Here is a 17,939-nt window from a genome sequence, read left to right as displayed (position 1 = left end):
TGCAGCCGCGCTTATATTAACGAGTAAAAACTGGATTATAAAAGCTGTTTTTAGTGCCGGGTTTTTTTCCCCGCAGTTGCTTGCATTAATCCGGCAAGTTTAATTATGCACGTTTACCCTAATAAAATAACACACGAACGTTAATTGCTTTTATGAGATCTGCTTTGCTATGAAAACACCACAAAAAAGTTGACTAAACGTTTTAGCTTTTTATTTAATTTTTTTTTTTTGCCTCAATCTGAAGGCTTTAAAACTTTCTAGAATCTGATCTGTGGGGTCCTTTTGTACCTTCGTCACTGAGTATTCTGTTGATTGCACTGGCTGGCGATTCGCTTGATGTAAACACGAGACCATGTTTGACCGATCCAACCTATGGCCAGAATTATTGAAAGACTTTCAAAGAAGACATGGCTGTGTTGTGGGTCTTTTGACAATTCATGAATACAAATTTGCTTTGACAGATCACTAGATATTGCCTCCTTAACTAAAAAAAGCAATATGATGTTTATATATGCTGTTCAATTTAAGTTTTCTGTTAAGTAATCATTTCTCATTGCAAAGACCGAGTGCAGAAAAGTTAAGCGCTGCTTGGGAGACTTATTTCAACTGCAGATCATTTTCCCCATTGGAGAACTGACTGTTTTCATTTTAGAAAAATGGGTTGTTTGAAGATGAAAGCCTTTTATCTTTTTTCACCGTTTATGTTGGTTATATGTTTGTATAATCTTATTAAATATTTCACCTACTTTATTGCACCTACTTTGTTATTTCTACATCTTAGATAAATGCTAAAAAGGAAAACTTGATTTCATTGTTCATCAAATTAAATAAATTAAGAAAATAGTGGTTTGTGTAGAATTTGGAGAGAACTATGTTCCATATTTGGTTGAATCACAACAGTTCTTCTCTTGTGAAATGTAATTAAATGCTTTGCCCTCTGGAACTTGGAAAAAAAAAAAGTGCTGCCAAATATTTAAACGAGGTTCTATTATCAGCCTTCAGTGAACTGCCTCCTCTTCTCAGAGTATGACTTCCACAGTAAGCATTTGAATGTCTGACACCCAGACAAAGGAAGGCACTAGTCAACTTTGTGGGGTTTTTTCTTTAAGGTTAAAACACAATAGAAGTTATGTTTTTTCCCAATACCCCCGTGGATCATCTTGTTTACACTCTAGGAGGAATGCGCCCCATTGTGGAGGACATTGTTTTACAATTTGTCATCTGGGTGTTCAACTCTAGTCTTCAGATTTTTGTAGTCTTTATGAGAAGACACTTCACTGTCTTATTTTAAGGCTAGAAAAGCACTGGCTTATTTTATGTTACATGGCATCTGTTGCACTAGCTCAGGGAAGGCTTCCAAAGTCGTTTACTGTTCCAGAGCAAGGACTGGCATCTATAACACAGTTTTAACAACATGCATTAAACATTGTAATATTCTAAGTAAGTTTCAACAAAGGATTGTAATGAATCAAAGATTAATAGTGAGCTAAAATTGTAGGTTTACTATCTCACTATTAACACTGTGACTAGGATTGATGATAAAATCCTAGAGATACCGTCATTAGAGAAGCTCTTCACTGGCTGTGGATATTTCTTCCATGACTGTGGTAGGTTACGCTTAAGAACAGTTGTTCTCAACCTTGGCTGAACATAGGAATCACCTGGGAGGTTCTGAAAAATCCTGATGCCAGGGTATCAATTTAATTACTCTGGAAAAATGCCTGGGCATGAGGATTTTTCAGAACTCTCCAGGTGTTTTTAATCTTCAGTTTAGGTTGAAAACCACAGCTTTACTCTTCTCAAAGTATGGTTCATGAACTAATACTTTCATATCGCCTGAAAGTTTGTTAGAAACGCAGAATCTCGGGCCTCACCTCAGACCTCCCAAATGATAATCTGCTTTTTTTTTTTTTGGAAATCCATATGTACATGTGTTTTAAAGTTTGAGAAGACTGCTTTACACTATAACCTGTGGAGAACTATTCTAAATTGCTGCAGTTCTTTATAGTGACTCCTCTACAAGATGACATCCAGCAAAACATGTTGTAAAGTTTTTGTTTTGTTTTACAAATATGTGTAAGGGCAGGGTACAAATGCAAAACTCGTGGATGTAGATTCTCTCTAGGCTGGCACCTGAGACATTTATTTTTATTTCTACTCTGCTTCAAACCCTGGGTCTGCTGGAGTTTTTTCCATTACAGGTCTCAGTCCTTTAGAAAACAGAAGGAATCCATTTTTCTAACATATCCCTTAGGAACAACCCAAGTTCAAGCTAAACTGCACCTCAGGCAGCTCTCTGATACTGTGCATTACTACTACCTCTCCCTGTGCCCAGGTATTGTGTTCCTCCTAATCCTGTCTTGGAGAGCTGATTTTCAGCCAGAACACTCCCAGGTGGATATTCTGGTTTTTAAAATATTCAAGGGATTTTGTCCCGACTGCTTGAGGGCACTGGGCTGAGCAGTACACGTGTCCCAGTCTCCCTGACCTAAGACCCGTCTGCCTTGTTGCCTCTCCTGCAGGTGGAGGGCTCACCTCCAGTCCAGCAGGAGCTCCAAGACCCTGAACCAGGCCTCTCGTTGCTGTCCCTTCTGATTGGTCAGTGTTTGCATAGGTCTGTGCTGCCTCGATGAAATCAAATTTTCTTGTCTTACCATTTTTCCTCATTTCTGTTGTCACAACTTGCATGTTATAACTTTTTCTTGCATGTACCTGCATGCCACAAGTCTCCCAATACCAGTCTTTTTTTAAATATATATTTTATTTATTCATTTGACAGATCACAAGTAGCCAGAGAGGCAGGCAGAGAGAGAGGAAGGGAAGCAGGCTCCCTGCTGAGCAGAGAGCCTGACTTGGGGCTCCATCCCAGGACCCTGAGATCATAACCTGAGCCGAAGGCAGAGGCTTTAAGCCACTGAGCCACCCAGGCGCCCCTGTCTTTTTTTTTTTTTTTTTTTTTAATGATTTTTTATTTGAGAGAGCATGTGCAAGCAAGAGGAGGGGCAGTGGGAGAGGGACAGAGAGAATCCCAAGCAGATTCTACCCTTGTGCAGGGCCTGACACAGGGCTCAATCTCACAACCCTGAGATCGAGACCTGAGCCAAAATCAAGAGTTGGGTGCTTAACCTAGGGAGCCACCCAGGCACTGGGCCGGTGGTTCTTAATGTGTGATCTCCAGGGCAGCAGCAGCAGCACCATGTGAAACATGTTAAGAATGCGGATTCTCTGGCCCACTACAGACGCACTGGATCAGAAATTAGGATGAGACTCAGGAACCCATATTTTGTTGATAGGCTCAAGCATTTCTCATGCACACCCAAGTAGAAAAACCTGTGATTTTTCACATTTTCAAAAACCTCTAATCAAATACCAAACTTTGTACTTCATGTTATATATGTTAACTTTCAAGGTTGTTTCAGATATTTTGTATGATATATAAAATTTATTTGAGAGATGGCTGGCTAGATTGGCCCAATTTAAGATTCCATTTTAGGAAGGGTGGTAGATTATATAATTAACATAGTAGTTTTTAAAAATGAGAGCATATCACTAGCTGTGATGGCAATTCATTTTAATTTTGAGGATATACTTTTGAATAAATCCAGTCAATTGAAAATGTGATGTTAGTGACGAGCTAAGACTGAGCATTAGAGAGACTTGGGGTTTCTTGAAGTGGTGATGATATTCTTTCAGTCAGTGGCAGCTTGACGGGGTTTTGTGGGTTAACATTCCAGAAGGGAAGCTCATTTTTATTGAATAGTTGCTATGTGTCAAGCGTCATCAGAAGTATCTTCACATATTATCTCAGCCCTCAAACCACTGTGAGATAGATGTACCCCCATTTTACAAAAGTTGAAACCCAAAGTAAGTAGTACTGTTACTGATTTCGTAAATTTACTCAGAGAATCTCTAAAGTTTTAGAGTCAGACAGAGGTAACACCTTCTTAGATCTCTTCTTTCTACAAATGAGGAAGGTGAAAGACTAAGTTATTTGATTGCTACATTACTAGGTAACTAGGACTAAAACACTTCCTAATTTAAGATATGTATGAAGTACAAAAACTCAATATGGAATCCTGAGGTTGCGAGACCATTCGTTTATTAACAAATAATGGGCATGGTTTGCAGTTGGGACAAACAAATTCTTTAGATAGAATTTTAAATGTTTACCAAGTCTCCCATCAGCAATTAGGGCAAGATCATATAACATTTTGTATAAATTATCAGAAAGCGTTTCATATTTGTAGACGTGGAACAGTCTAGAATTCCTTCTGTTGAATCAAATCAAAGCCAATTTGGTTAAACCAAAGTCATATTTGGTGGGGCGCCTGGGTGGCTCAGTGGTTTAAGCCTCTGCCTTCGGCTCAGGTCATGATCTCAGGGTCCTGGGATCGAGCCCCGCATCGGGCTGTCTGCTCAGTGGGGAGCCTGTTTCTCCCTCTCTGCCTGCCTCTCTGCCTACTTGTGATCTCTCTCTGTCAAATAAATAAATATTAAAAAAAAAAAAAACAAAGTCATATTTGGAGTTAAATTGGGATAAGGTTTTGAGTCTTTGAATCAATTTCTTCAAATTACATGGCTAACATACATGTTCTGATACAGAATACATTCTAATACAGAAGTATCACTGTGTGAACCTTTAAATGGTGGTAAGAAGAACCACTGTATATACAAATATATGATTTAAGTTTCTACACAGCCTGAGAGTAGGAGGTGGGAGTGGACAAAGGGACCGGGAATTTGCCATCCTTTAGAAAGTCGGTAGAGACCTGCCTTTCCATTGCAGGTAAGTTGAAATATAAAGGGAGCTGGAATCAGTTTCTTACACCCATGCAGATATCTCCGTTCTTTCACAATATCAGATAAAATGCTTAATTCCCTAGTATATGGGTTCATGCAAGTAAGAGCAAGTAATAACTGCTGTGCTGCTTGTTATTACATGACTAATGCTTGTTAATTTGTTTTAACTAGGATCTCTGCAGAGCATCAGTTTCGTTCAACACACGCTTCACTAGTTGGTGAGAGGCCCTGTGGCAAGCCTAGCTCCCCTTTGAAATGTCACCGGAATGACCAGAGGAACCCATCCAAAGGCCCAGAGAGAGGATCTGGAGACTTCATGCAAACAGCTTACCCTCTCAGGTTGGCGAAAACTTTTCAGAACAGAGGAAGAAGAACTATCTCCTCTTTAGTGTTTCCCAAATCTTGTTATTAATCAGAGTCACTGAGGAGCTTTTAAAAAATACAACTTCCTAGACCAACTCCTGAAGGTATACCAGTCATTTATTAAGCATACATTGAATGAGCACATAGAGCATAAAAAGGTTCTATTCTAGATCCTGCATATAAATTATTGATTCCTTGGACCCTCACAACAACTCTGTTTGGTAGGTACTATGTTTTGACATGAAGATTTGAAATAGAGGCACAGGGAAGTTCTTGCCTGAATGCATGCATCTCGGGAATGGCAGGGCTAGGATTCAAACCGAGGCCTTCTGGCTCCAGAACACACATTCTTAACACTCTGCTGCCTCTAGGTCACTTGAGAATGTGATATAGGCAGTATGCTTTCTCCCCCATCCACCTCCAATCTTACTATAAAGGCATATACCAAATAGCAATAAAGCTGTGATTTAACAAAAAAAAAATCACATTTCGGTTGTCAGGAGTTAGAGATGGATGGTGGAGAGCAGGGGAGTACGTGTAACTATAAAGGGGTAGCCCAAGGGAGGTCTTTTTGAAAAGTTGCGTGACTTGACTGCGGTATCAGTCACATGAATCTACACGTGATAAAATGATAACACACACAGTACTGACGTCGATTGCCTGGTTTATATATTGTACAACAGTTGTTGTGTAAGATATGTCCATTGGAGAACCTGGATGATCAGCGCACAGGACTGCTCTGTACTATTTTTGCAACTTCCTGTAAATTTATAATCCTTTCAAAATGAAAAGTCAAAGAAAGCATATGCCTCCTTTTGGCAACCCCCAAATCAATTAGAGGCCTGTCTGCTTAAGAGATCATTCTTGGAAGACAGACCTTCCGCAAAGGGCAAGAAAAACCCAAAATCTCAATGGCTTTGGGCATAGCATGAATGCAGTGGCAGCAGCTGTGGAAGCAGCTGAAACTAGTCACTTACGTCTTGCCGTGATTTCTAAATGACTACTGCCCAGCTGACCAAACAGGAACCTCTGGGTTGAGCTAAATGAATGAACAGAGTCCCTTTCCCACACTTAGAGACTCTGACTCAGTAGATCAAGGACAGGGTCCTGTAGTCTGTGTTTTAAAAGCTCCCCTGGTGATGGATTTAAGAATCTCAGATTAAGGAGCCGCTGATGAAGCAGGATCCCCAATAACATCTCAGGAGTCAGCGACCACAGGGCTGATTCACGTTGGGATGCTTAACCCAAGCCTTTGGTTTTCATATGGTTGGTGTGGCTCAGAGATAAGCATTCTCTTCATGTCAGATAAAAATATCCAAAGTAGATGCCTTTTTCTGAATGCTGCATGTAAACTATGAAATACTACAGTGAATTTTTCTATTGCCTCTTTTCTATTTGGTTATTTACCAACTTTCTTAGGGCAGAAATGTAGTTCATAGACAACATGATTCCGTTCCAAGTGCTATAGGATTGGAAGGCCATTAGGTCCTGCTGCTAAGAATGGTATGGGCTACAAGTAGCAAAATAATCAACCAATAGTAACGTCAACAAGCAGGAGTCTATTTGTCTCACAGTAAGCAGCCAGAGATAGGTACTTGCTGGCATTGGTTCTGCAGCCCAAGAGTTGGGGCTGACATCTCCAGTTCTCTTGGCCTTTCCTTCACAGCTCTGGCCTGTCTGCATTCAAGGCTGGCTGAGGGGAAGGGGCAGAATCACTGGCATTCTGCTTTTGTCTCACTGGCGAGATGGTATTCCATGGCCACTACTGCCTGCAAAGGAGGGTGGGAAATTAAGTGTTTGGCTTTTATAGTCTGTGGCAGAGACAAGAAAGGAAAATGGGGAGGGATTGGGTGTTGGGAGGACCAACCTACAGCATCTGTACAGCTTTCAGATTAAATTTTATCAAGCACTGTTTAATTAAATATAGAAACAGCTGATCAGATGCATAATAATAAGTTGTCAGAGAATACTGATATGAAAATCAGGCATAAAGATCTCCACTGTCAATAATTACACATCGTTGTATTGGTCTTTCATTCTCTGTTGGAACCAATTCCAATTTTTGAAGAACTTCCGTTCCTTCAATCAATTGCCTATATAGGAGGAAAAAATGGAGAATTTAGTCATAAATTTTCACATTAGCTTCCATCCCTAAATTAAGTGTTATCCTGTTTAGCTATGACTACTTCCTGTAAACCAGATTATCAGTCATAAGTATAAATAGCTCCAGATGTGTCCACTTTGCCACGGATCCTCCACATCCGTCCTGGGACCCTTCCAATTTGTCATCCTCACTGCTGTCAGGGTTATCTCTTAAACATGTAAACCTTAAAAAAAAAAATTGCAAGTCTGATCTCACTTCCCCGCTTAAAGTACTCCAGTAATTTCCCATTATCCTTATGATAAAGACCAAAAATCTCCACCACCACCCGTCATGGGCTGCCTCCCTGCTGCCTTCCAGTGCTTTCCTGGGCCATGCTCTCCTGGCTCTCTGCCCCAGCGGGACTGACTTCAGTACCTCAGTATCACATGTTGCCGTGTCTGTCTGTTGTGCTCCTGCCCCCAACTTTCCCTTTGTTCCCCACCTCCTGGGTTTCCTTCAGATTTCAGTTTACTCATCGCTCCTCATCGCTCCTTGCTTATGTCAAGCTCCTCGTCATCTTTATAGGAGTTGTCAAGGTTAATTTGACATTTATTTGTATGCTGCTTTGATTAGTTTCTGATTCTCCCATGAGGACATAGTTCATGTTTTTACTTAGTACTCAACGCCTGACACACTGCCAGGCACCTAGTAGGCACCTCATCAACACCACTGGATACGTGAACAAAAGCTCAGAGCCATGCTAGTTTGGATCTCTGTAGACATTTTCTGGCCATGAGCTAGAACTCCCTGAGTGGAACTAGACTTGGGATGGTTCTCTCCACTGAAAGAGAGTAACATGGGCTAGCGAGACAGCGCTAAACACGGGACTGGTTCCCTTTGGCACTGTTTGAGCAGAGGCAGTGGCTGAGGGAAAGGTACAGTTTCCGTTTCATGAACTCTTATAGGCACACGGCAGTGCTGACACTGTTCATGCTCTAGGCAACTCCGTCCGCCTCTGGCTGTCCCCAGCAGAAGCCAGGACACCGAGCCCAACACAAGGTACATTCTGAGGATGAGCAAGGGACAAATGGACAGATTCACCTCTGACCAAAGAGGCTGTAGAGCCTGTTCTCCAGACTGGTCTCACAAATACTGAAGGAGCACTTACTATGTGCATCTCTCCGCTGTGACGGGTTAGAATAGAAGATGCAAGTTTGTACAGAGTGCCAAGGAGGACAAAGAAGCATGTTGATTCTGGTAATCAGGAGGTTTCTGACTTAAGCCTTGAAAGGATTTTGGCAGACTCGAGACAGGTAGAAAGGAACAAGATAAGCAAAGGCCCAGAGGCTGTCCTGGGAGTGGTGGTACCGTGGTCTGGCTATAGGTCAGCTGCCATGGTGAGTTTCCAAATCTCTGTTTCCGGCCTTGCTCCCCTTGAATACGTACTTATGGTATCCCAGAGTTGCCTTCTGCCTCACCTGTAGGTATCCTAATCAGAAACATAACTTGTCCATCCTAAGTCCATGATCTTCTCTCCCATATCCTCAGACTCTCTATCTTGGTGAATGGCATCAACCATCCAAGCAGTTCTAAAAATCCTAGGAGTTTCTCTAGACTGTCACTACCCAGTATGGTAGCCAATACCACCCACAGGTGGGTATTTAAATTTGAAATGTAGTAAATTTAGTTCCTCAGTTGTACCGGTCAGATTTCGAGTGGGCAGTGGCCACATGTGGCCAGCAGCTGTCACAGTGGACAGCACAGGTTTTAGTACATTTACATCACTGCAGAGGATTCTGTGACATACCACTGCTCGATACTCTTCCGTGATCTCACCACCACCATTGAAAGAGTCACTAGAGTCTTGTTGAATCTCACTTCTGAGTATCGCTTTAATCTCTCTGTTGACCCTCACTTCTCTGCACTGCCAGTGCTTTGGACCAGGACTTCATTTATGGCACTATTATCATAGTGCCGTAGAAGCCATAGGCTTCTTAACCGGCCTTGCCAATTTCATTGTCATCCTTTGTCAATTAATTCGTCACTTTTGCTGAAAATTCTTCCAAAATGAGAACCTAGTCATGTTGCTCCCAATGAATTCCTCCGTAGCTTCCCATCCCTTTTGGGTGGGGGTCCCTGCTTAACAGCATGGCACAAATAGCCTTTGGGACCTGGGCCTGACCGTCTCCTCCTCTCTCTCTTCCTCTCTCTCTCCATTCACCCCTGGGGTGCTAAGCTCTAGTCAGAACAAATGACTTGTAGATAAGAGGCTCTCCTTATTCCTTAGGGCCCCTCTGCAAAGGCTTCGCACTCTTCCTAAAATTTGATTTTACTCATTTTGATTTCAGCCTTCTCTGGCTAACTTCTACTTGAATTTCAATACTTATCTCACCTCCTCATGCAGCTTTCTATGCCCTCTCCCATTTGGGAGTCCCCTATAATAAAATTAATTCCCCCCATCACTGTCCCCAACATTTACCCTTTCTACCTATGCATGTATGAATGGAGATCTTACAGATTTGTGTTTTGACATTCTTTCCTTACGAAGCCAATGGGCAAGACAGTCTCCCCTGAAGAGCATTCCTAGTGTCATTTATCTGAAGGGACAAGTTCATGTACCAGAAACTAGGGCTCAGAAGGAAGGTCTGTCTCTCTCTGGACCTTGCTAACCATGTCTGGGATTCCAGAAACTCACATAAACCCGGGGACGATCTGAGATGATAGAAAGCATAAACACCAGAAGCAGCCCTGCAGTGGGGAAGGACATTACCCCTGAAGGAGTTACACTTGGTCCGAGTATCTACTTGCCTCTTAAGGTATCACCTTTCTGCTCCCTAGTGTTCTCTAAGGTCTTGTTTAAATATTCCAGCCCAGACTCAGCTCTGATTTGGAGATTTAAGAGATTGATCGATATCATACTTGGGCTAGAACAATAAAAAAGGTGCAGTGCCCCCCCCAAAACCAATGTGGTGGCAACAACAAAATTGAGTGAGCAAGACTGCCCTGGAGGAAGGTGAATCACATGGAAAATAACAGTCATCAAAGGAGACCACATCCTCCACTCCACTGCCATCCTCTAGGGATCTGTGTTTGCTTTTGCTAGAGGAGCTGTCTTCCCTCTTTCCTGTATCCCCAGTGCACTCTTCACAGAACTGCTATAGCCTGTGTCTCACTGGCTTAGAGTTGTTGGTTTTCTAATACACTATAAACTCCCTAAAGGGCAGAAATTGTGCCTCTTCACTCTTTCCCAAGACTGAGCACCATGACTGGCATATAGTAGGTGCCTAATAAAACGCTGGTTGAATGAATGAGTCAGGAGGCTAACAGTCGGGAAAGTTGAAATAGATGTGGGGCCAGATAATGAAGGCCCAAAATACTACTCTAGACTTTAAGCTGTATGCATCTGGAGAGGGGGCAGATAATGAAGAAGGAGATGTTAGACATTTTAAAATAGTCATGTTTGTGTTTGAGGAAGGCACCTTTTGGAAAGATAGGAAGGATCACCTTATCATGTGGTTAAGATGATGGGAAGACACTTAAATGATCCAAGAAATTGTGAATATTATTTGGATTTTAAATAATTGAAGAATACATTTCAAAATCAGGATACAGTTTATTAAGACCAGGGAAAATAGAAGATAATATGCATCTATTAATATAAAATCATTGTTTTAAAGAAATCTCCTTTGGATGAAAATATACTTTCTGCTTTTTCAGTCTCAAAATATTACTTGCATTACACTGAAGGTATAATTGTGGTTTGAGTTAAAACTTATGAAATTTCTTCATGGGATGAAGAGTCAGTAATTATCCCTGTGGAGTGGCTGGAATAATTTAACACTTATTCAGAAAAATTCCAATACTCTGCATCATTTCAGGGAAGACCAAGTAAGCTTCAACTTACATTCACTCCACTAATCAAATAGGGACATAAACACTGGAGTGATAAAGAATATATCCATCATCCATTTTAGGTCCACTTGCCTATAAGCAACTTACTAATAATATTCTAATCATTATTACCTGAGGTGTTTCCATACTATAAATTGTTCAGTTAAAAAAGTAACTTGTAATTTGGATAGTTTTCATTTATCTCTTCACCATGTTCATGGAAGGCATGTAAATGGTTTCATCTCACTTCTGCATCTAAATATTTCTAAGTGATTAAGCACTATGGTATTGCTCATAGTAAATAAGAATGACAATATCCTTGAGGCTGAAGACAGAAGGATGGATGGATGGATAGTCAGGACATTATAATGGCTGGACCTTAATGGTTTCTGTGTTTTTTATAGATAGCAAGCTTCTTATGAAATATTTATTCTAAATGTTTGTCTGTATTTGTATTATTTTTGCTTTTAAATTATATCTTCAGTTATCCATAAACTATGTGGACCACATTTTTAAAAAAGATTTTATTTATTTAATTTGAACAGAGAGAGCATGAACAGGGGGAGGAGCAGAGAGAGAGGGACAGGCAGACTCCATGGTGAGCGTGGAGCCCATCTTGGGTCTCAGTCTTACAACCCTGAGATCAGACCTGAGCCAACATCAGGAGTCAGGCACTTAACTGACTGTGCCACCCAGGTGCCCCAAACCATACATATATATTATATAGACATATATAGACACACATATATATATATTATTTAGACAAACTTATAGTGTACATACCCAAAAGCCACATATTTTCTATCTAGATAGGGTGCTGGCTGTAGTGTGATGTAGAATTGTGACCCGTTGGTGTGACGGCCTTTGTTAGCCATTCCAAGAACTCCCCTTTTATTATGAGGAATTGAAAAGTTTTCATCTAGAAAAGACAGTAAATAGTAGCTCATTAAAATATTTCCAAATTGTATTGTTTTGTATTTCACTCCAACTGGGCTGTTAAAAAAGATAAGCTAGAAAATCTTCATTAGAACTATTTTGAACATTTTTCTACATTTACTTTATCATTATTGTAGCTAAAAACAAGTGTGCTAAGAAAATTAATAATGTAAAAGGAAGTACTTTAAATTAGTAATATAAAAGGAAGTACATTGCTGAGGAATAAAGGTCAGCACATTTTCTTGTGCTGTTTGGCAGTAGTAGTTCATTCAAACTACCAATGTGATCATTAAAAATACCCTCTTCGAGAAGGCTTTGGATCTGACCCTTCCCCTCACAGCATCTTATACAGACCTCTGTGGTCGTCTTTATGACCTGTGCCATCGTTCATATTGCTTTTCTTCTCTAGTGTGTGCAGGCAGGGATCTTGTCTCGGGATAGCCTTACTCCTAGGGCCTCCTAGCACATTAACTGGTATGTATGTGGGCTTAAATACTGGTGATGAAAGGAAGGGGATTCATAATTTTTTTTTGGAGTCTTTAAATAAATTTTAATCTCAAACTTTATATAGATTGACCAAGATTTTGTGGAAAGTGATTTTTATTTTTATTTTTTTGTGTGTGTGTAAAGTTAACAAGTAAAGAGAAGTATATAGTGGTGAATTAGGCTGCTGTTTCAGGATGTGTCATTTCTAGCATCAGGTTACATTTACCTCCAAACTCAAAAACACAGAAGGAAGTGGTGGAAGAGAAATTCATGAAAAGTTTTCATTCAATAACCTTAGAAGATTCTGGGGGTAATTGGGAGGTATGAGCATTAAGTGTCAAGATTTTCTGAAGCTGCAGTTGCTAAGCATTTGAAGTTTCACAGCTAAACCAACTAAGCAATTAAGCCATATCCGTAGTAGTAGCTTTTAGCTTGTTAAATTGCAACTGAGTAAAAACCTCTGAAATCTTGTGAAATGCAAATAAAGCACTTTTGTACAAATGAGTCTATATAATTACATTGATGCTCTGTATTCATTTCAGAGCAATTAAGAAATCCATTAATTTTACAGAAAATTACGTGGCACAGTTATCTGCCCAAAGTAAAGATTCAGAGTTTTAACAAAATGGTATGTCATTGTTCTTAGATATATGATAAATGTTTCTTAAATTCTGTAAGCATTAAAAAAGAAAATTTTATAGCATAACATTTTTTTACCCAAAATTCTGTGATTATGGGAGAACTTTTAAAGTTTCATTAACTTTTAAAGTTAATATATAGGTATAGGCAGCCCTTGACTTACAAATTTAAAATGTGTTCACCTCAAAAAACGTGTGAAAATTAAATAATTATGATAACGATTGTTATGACAGAGTGCTGCCATGGAACTTAAGGACCCGAGGCTTGTTGCTTCAAGACTGACAGTGACGGCACGACAGAGGGGACTCACCTGGTGACTCTGCCACACCAGTTAAAGCCCTTGGGTAGAATTCCACCTGTTCCTACTCTTGGATAGCTCCCACGGAGGGGGAGGGGAGCCAACCCTCCCCTTCTTGTTCTCTACACAGTTACTGGTGGGAGTCTCTGCTCTGAAACAGGTTGTCGTGACCCCTCCCATGTGAACTCAGCATGAGCTGCCACTAGGACGGGGCCCTTGGTGCCTCCTTCACAGCCCACTTGGGGTATGGAGTGGACCCCCAGCCTTGCAGGAACAGATTATCTACTTAAAAACCAGAACCAGTGACAAAATAGAGTTCCACATAAAATTCTGTCCTTAGAGATGCTTTCCTGAAAAATGGCTATCCGAACAGTATTTTTACATGAATAGAGAAGTATTTTTTTTTTTATCAGTAACAAGATGGAGAGTGAAAATCCCAGGTTTAAGTCAACATTTGTTTATTTGACAAATATTTTTACAGTGCCTAGTGTGTTCTGAGGGTTAAGTGCAGAGCTTCAGACTTTTCAGTTATATAAAAAATGTAAACTTAATGTGCTCACATAATTTTTTGAGGACAGGGAAAATAATGGATCCTTAAGTCAACCAACCCTTCACCTCCCCCCAACTTTTTCTGAATGGGATAATTAACTGTTCTAGATTAGTTTAACTCTTATCAGCAGCCCTGAATGGAAAGGAAAAATTTCAACAACCTACCAGAAAGTGAAGGAGGAAGAACAAAAAACATCTTTTTTATTGCTGGGTAAAAATAGAAAAATTTTAAAATTTGAGTGCTGGCTAAACTAGCATAATTAATAATAATTTTATTTTTAGGTCATGTTAATTGAGGCATGGAAGGAAGTTTAAAAGCTATGGTAGGATCTCAGGAGCCTCTCATTCCGTTGTCGGTGACTCAGGAATTCCTGCCTCTGCCACTTACCATAAAATAGGAATCATAGTTACTGCTCTGTGGTCAAAACTGGCATCATTTATAACATACAACGGGAAGGGCAACATGTAACTATTTGAAATAGAAATCAGAATTTATGGAAAAAAATCAATTTATGGGCTGAAGAAAGTTTCTGAGTCTGTTTCAAATAAAGTCATTCTTATGCTTATAAAGGAAGCAACTACCACAAGTCTGGGAAAACTGCCATGCCTTCTCTCTGGTAAAAGTATAATCAGATAGTTTAGGACATTTCCATATAATTTGCTGAAGGCAGTAATGTCAAGTAAAAATCTGACCCGAATATTGCAATATTAATTTTTTTTTTTTTAAGATTTTGTTTATTTATTTCTCAGAGTGAGCACAGGCAGGCAGGCAGAGGCAGAGGGAGAAGCAGGCTCCCCACTGAGCAAGGAGCCCGATGCGGGACTCGATCCCAGGATGCTGGGATCATGACCTGAGCCGAAGGCAGCCGCTTAACCAACTGAGCCACCCAGGCGTCCCTGCAATATTAATTTTGTAAACCAACTCTTCTATTTTTACTATCATATTTAAATAATAACAGCTATATACTCTTTATTATTACATAAAAGTACATGAAATTGTGCTACTTGGCATGTTTTAATTGTTGCTTAATGAAGCATTTGTAAGTACACATGTTGATCATGTGTGTGACATTAGGAATGAATAGCCAGTGTTCATGAACACTTAAGGGGATAAACACTTAGTGTACGTTTATAACACTGAACACTCGTGACAATGAGAGGATTCCAGCTATGGAGAACATGAATGAATTTCATAGGCAGTGGATGAACAAAAGAAGTAAGACACAAAGAATGCCTACAATGTGATTCCATTTACATAAAATTCAAAACCAGGCAAAATTCAACTATATTGTTTAGGGATACCTACCTGGGTGGTTAAATTATCAAGGAGAGCAAGGAAGAAAGGCAGGCTAGCGGTTACCTCTGAGGGAGGTGGAGTATTGCTGAGGATGGACAAATAGGGTGCTTCTGGTATGCTGGCAAATTTTCTTTCTTGACAAGGATGGTAATATGGGGATTTGCTTTATAATTATGTCTTAATTGTACATAGGCATTTTCCATATAGAAGTCTCACAATTTTTAAAAAAATAAATAGCCCTTAAATGGCTACCCAGACTGTACTATTTTCAGTTATTCAGTACTGACAGTACATCAGGCTGTGTGCCGTTTATTAATGAACATTTTCACTTTTTTTAAGATTTTATTTATATGAGAGAGAGAGAGCGAGCATGAGTGGGGTGAGGAGCAGAGGGGAAAGCAGACGAGCCTCCCCGCTCAGCAGGGAGCCCGATGTGGGGCTCCATCCCAGGACCCTGGGAACATGACCTGAGCCAAAGGCAGATGCTTAACCGACTAAGCCACCCAGGCACCCTGAACACTTTCATTTAAAGGCAAGGAGATCTAAGAACTAGACAAATGGATATTAAGTGCTGTATCTGTGAATTAGGGCAGGCACAAGCTAACATTAACAAACTGGTCTACTTAAGGTGACAAGAATAATCCAATATTTTAAAATATTTTTCTTTTGCTTTTTATGTAAATGACATTTTTTCTAGTCAGCCCAAACTACTTAACTGCCAATCCTTGGCCAGGAGAAGGATTAGGGATATTATACATGGAGGAAAGAAAGGGCTAATATTCAGTTTCTTAACATTCAGAATAGGATTTGGGGAGACAATTTAAAAACTTGCAATTTGAAACAAAGCAAAACAGACTTCCTTCAAGTTAAAAAAAACGATTAACCGATTTATAAAACAATCATCTAATTATTATTTATTACATTCTTTTAAATTCACTGTGCTTAGCTTAATAAAAGTGAGTTTAGTGGTTGTAGTCATTTTTAGCAAGCCCGGGGTTTCAGATCTGCAGCTCGTGGTAACAGGGCTCAGTGAGAGACATGCGGAGGAGGAAGGACTGGCTGGCCCTTGTGTACATATCCCCCCGGGGGGTGGATGAGGGAGGAAACCCAGCAAAGCTTTGCTGTTCTGAGCAGTTACTCATCCCTCTCCTTGGGGGCGTCTCTCCTTTTCATTTGCTGGGTTACTGAGTTTCTAATCTTGCACCCGCAGATATCCTGAGTAGTGGAGGCTTCCCTGAACACACTGGGCCTCCCCCAGCACCAGAGGACAGTCGCCTCCTCTGTAACAGTGTAAGGATAGGAGTGCAGGACAATCACCAGAGGCACAGGTTATCCAGGGGGCAGGCAAGGACAGGAGCTAAGAGATGTGTCTCCTGCTGGACAGAGGCCCGAGTTGTCTGAGACGGTGCCTCCGAACAGGACTCCAGGTGATCTGACAGCGGCCGTGGGGTGGACCCATACCGTGGATTTTCATCAGGGATTCAGCTTATTAGGAAAGCATCCAGGAACATCCCTTCTCCATCTGCAATGTGTTAAGACCCAACTCAAAAGCTACTCTGGGCCACTGCCCCCAGCGCTCCAGGCAGCTGTCGGTTCTTTTCCACAGCGCTCAGTTCTTCCTCTGTAACCGCCATTGGCACCTTGCCGGTAGCTAATCCCTTTGAGTATCTGTCTGCACCAAACCTAAAATCTTCAAGGCCAGAGGCTTGGTTGTATCGTCTTTGTTTCCTAAGGCCCTAGCACCATGTAGGCACCCAAGAGTTGAATGTTTATTAATGAATAAATAAATAAATGATGTCACTTGCCCGGTTTCATTTGATAAAGCTGGCTCCACGTGCACTTAGAAGGAAATTGGCTTTTCCTTTTCCCTTCCCTTTGGTATTGGTTCAATATTACTTTTTTAACCTTTTCATTGTATTAAAATTTAGACACAAAAGCCATAGAAAACTAATATATAATTAAAGTTATTATTAGTTATTATAAGGGAAACACCCTTTTCATCCTCACTCAGGCCCACTTTCCCAAAAGTACCTTGTCTAGTTCAAAAGTAACCACTTCCCTGATTTTGAAATGCTCTCATGCTTAATACTTCCTTATACACTTGGCCCTTGAGTAGCACTAGCTTCGATCTGCGGGGATCCACTCATATGCGGATGGTTTTCAGTGCAGTACAGAACTATAAATGTATTTTCTCTTCCTTATGATTTTCTTAAGCTTATTTCATTGTAAGAAAATGGTTGATCAGTCTACGGCCATACCACCCTGAACGCGCTGGATCTCGTCTGATCTCAAAAGCTAATAAGAAGGGTCAGGCCTGGTTAGTACTTGGATGGGAGAAAATGGTTAATCAACTGTTTGTGTTTTTGATAAAGCTTCAGGTCAACAGTGTTAGTAGTTAGTCCACAGCTAGTAGTAGTTACTAGGTAGTATAGTTTTTGCCATTTTATTTTTTCCCTTTTTTTTTTTTTTAAGATTTTATTTATTTATTTTAAGAGGGAAAGAGAGCAGGGGAAGAGGTGCAGGGAGAAGGGATAAGCAGAGTCCCTGCTCAGCAGGGAGCCCAGTGCATGGCTGTATCCCAGGCTGAAGGCAGATGC

General features: G+C 40.5%; 1 protein-coding gene across 3 annotated transcripts in view; it reads right to left on the bottom strand.

The window, feature by feature from the left end:
• Nucleotides 1-5,262: 5,262 nt before the first annotated feature.
• Nucleotides 5,263-17,939, bottom strand: part of PPIL6 (peptidylprolyl isomerase like 6) — a 32,873-nt gene continuing 20,196 nt past the window's right edge. For 2 of the 3 annotated variants that reach the window (XM_046004459.1, XM_046004460.1), the window contains 3 exons: nucleotides 11,921-12,056; nucleotides 7,178-7,256; nucleotides 5,263-6,932 (listed from right to left, as the gene is read on the bottom strand). In XM_046004459.1, the coding sequence (XP_045860415.1) occupies nucleotides 6,876-6,932; nucleotides 7,178-7,256; nucleotides 11,921-12,056 (272 nt within the window). In that variant the 3' untranslated portion in view covers nucleotides 5,263-6,875. Of the gene's footprint in view, nucleotides 6,933-7,127; nucleotides 7,257-11,920; nucleotides 12,057-17,939 lie in introns of those variants that run through there. The other variant, XM_046004462.1, reaches the window with a different exon arrangement.

This window comes from Meles meles, chromosome 5 (genome assembly GCF_922984935.1).
Source record: "Meles meles chromosome 5, mMelMel3.1 paternal haplotype, whole genome shotgun sequence".
NCBI lineage: Eukaryota > Metazoa > Chordata > Mammalia > Carnivora > Mustelidae > Meles > Meles meles.
This window is presented reverse-complemented; position numbering and strand designations above follow the sequence as displayed.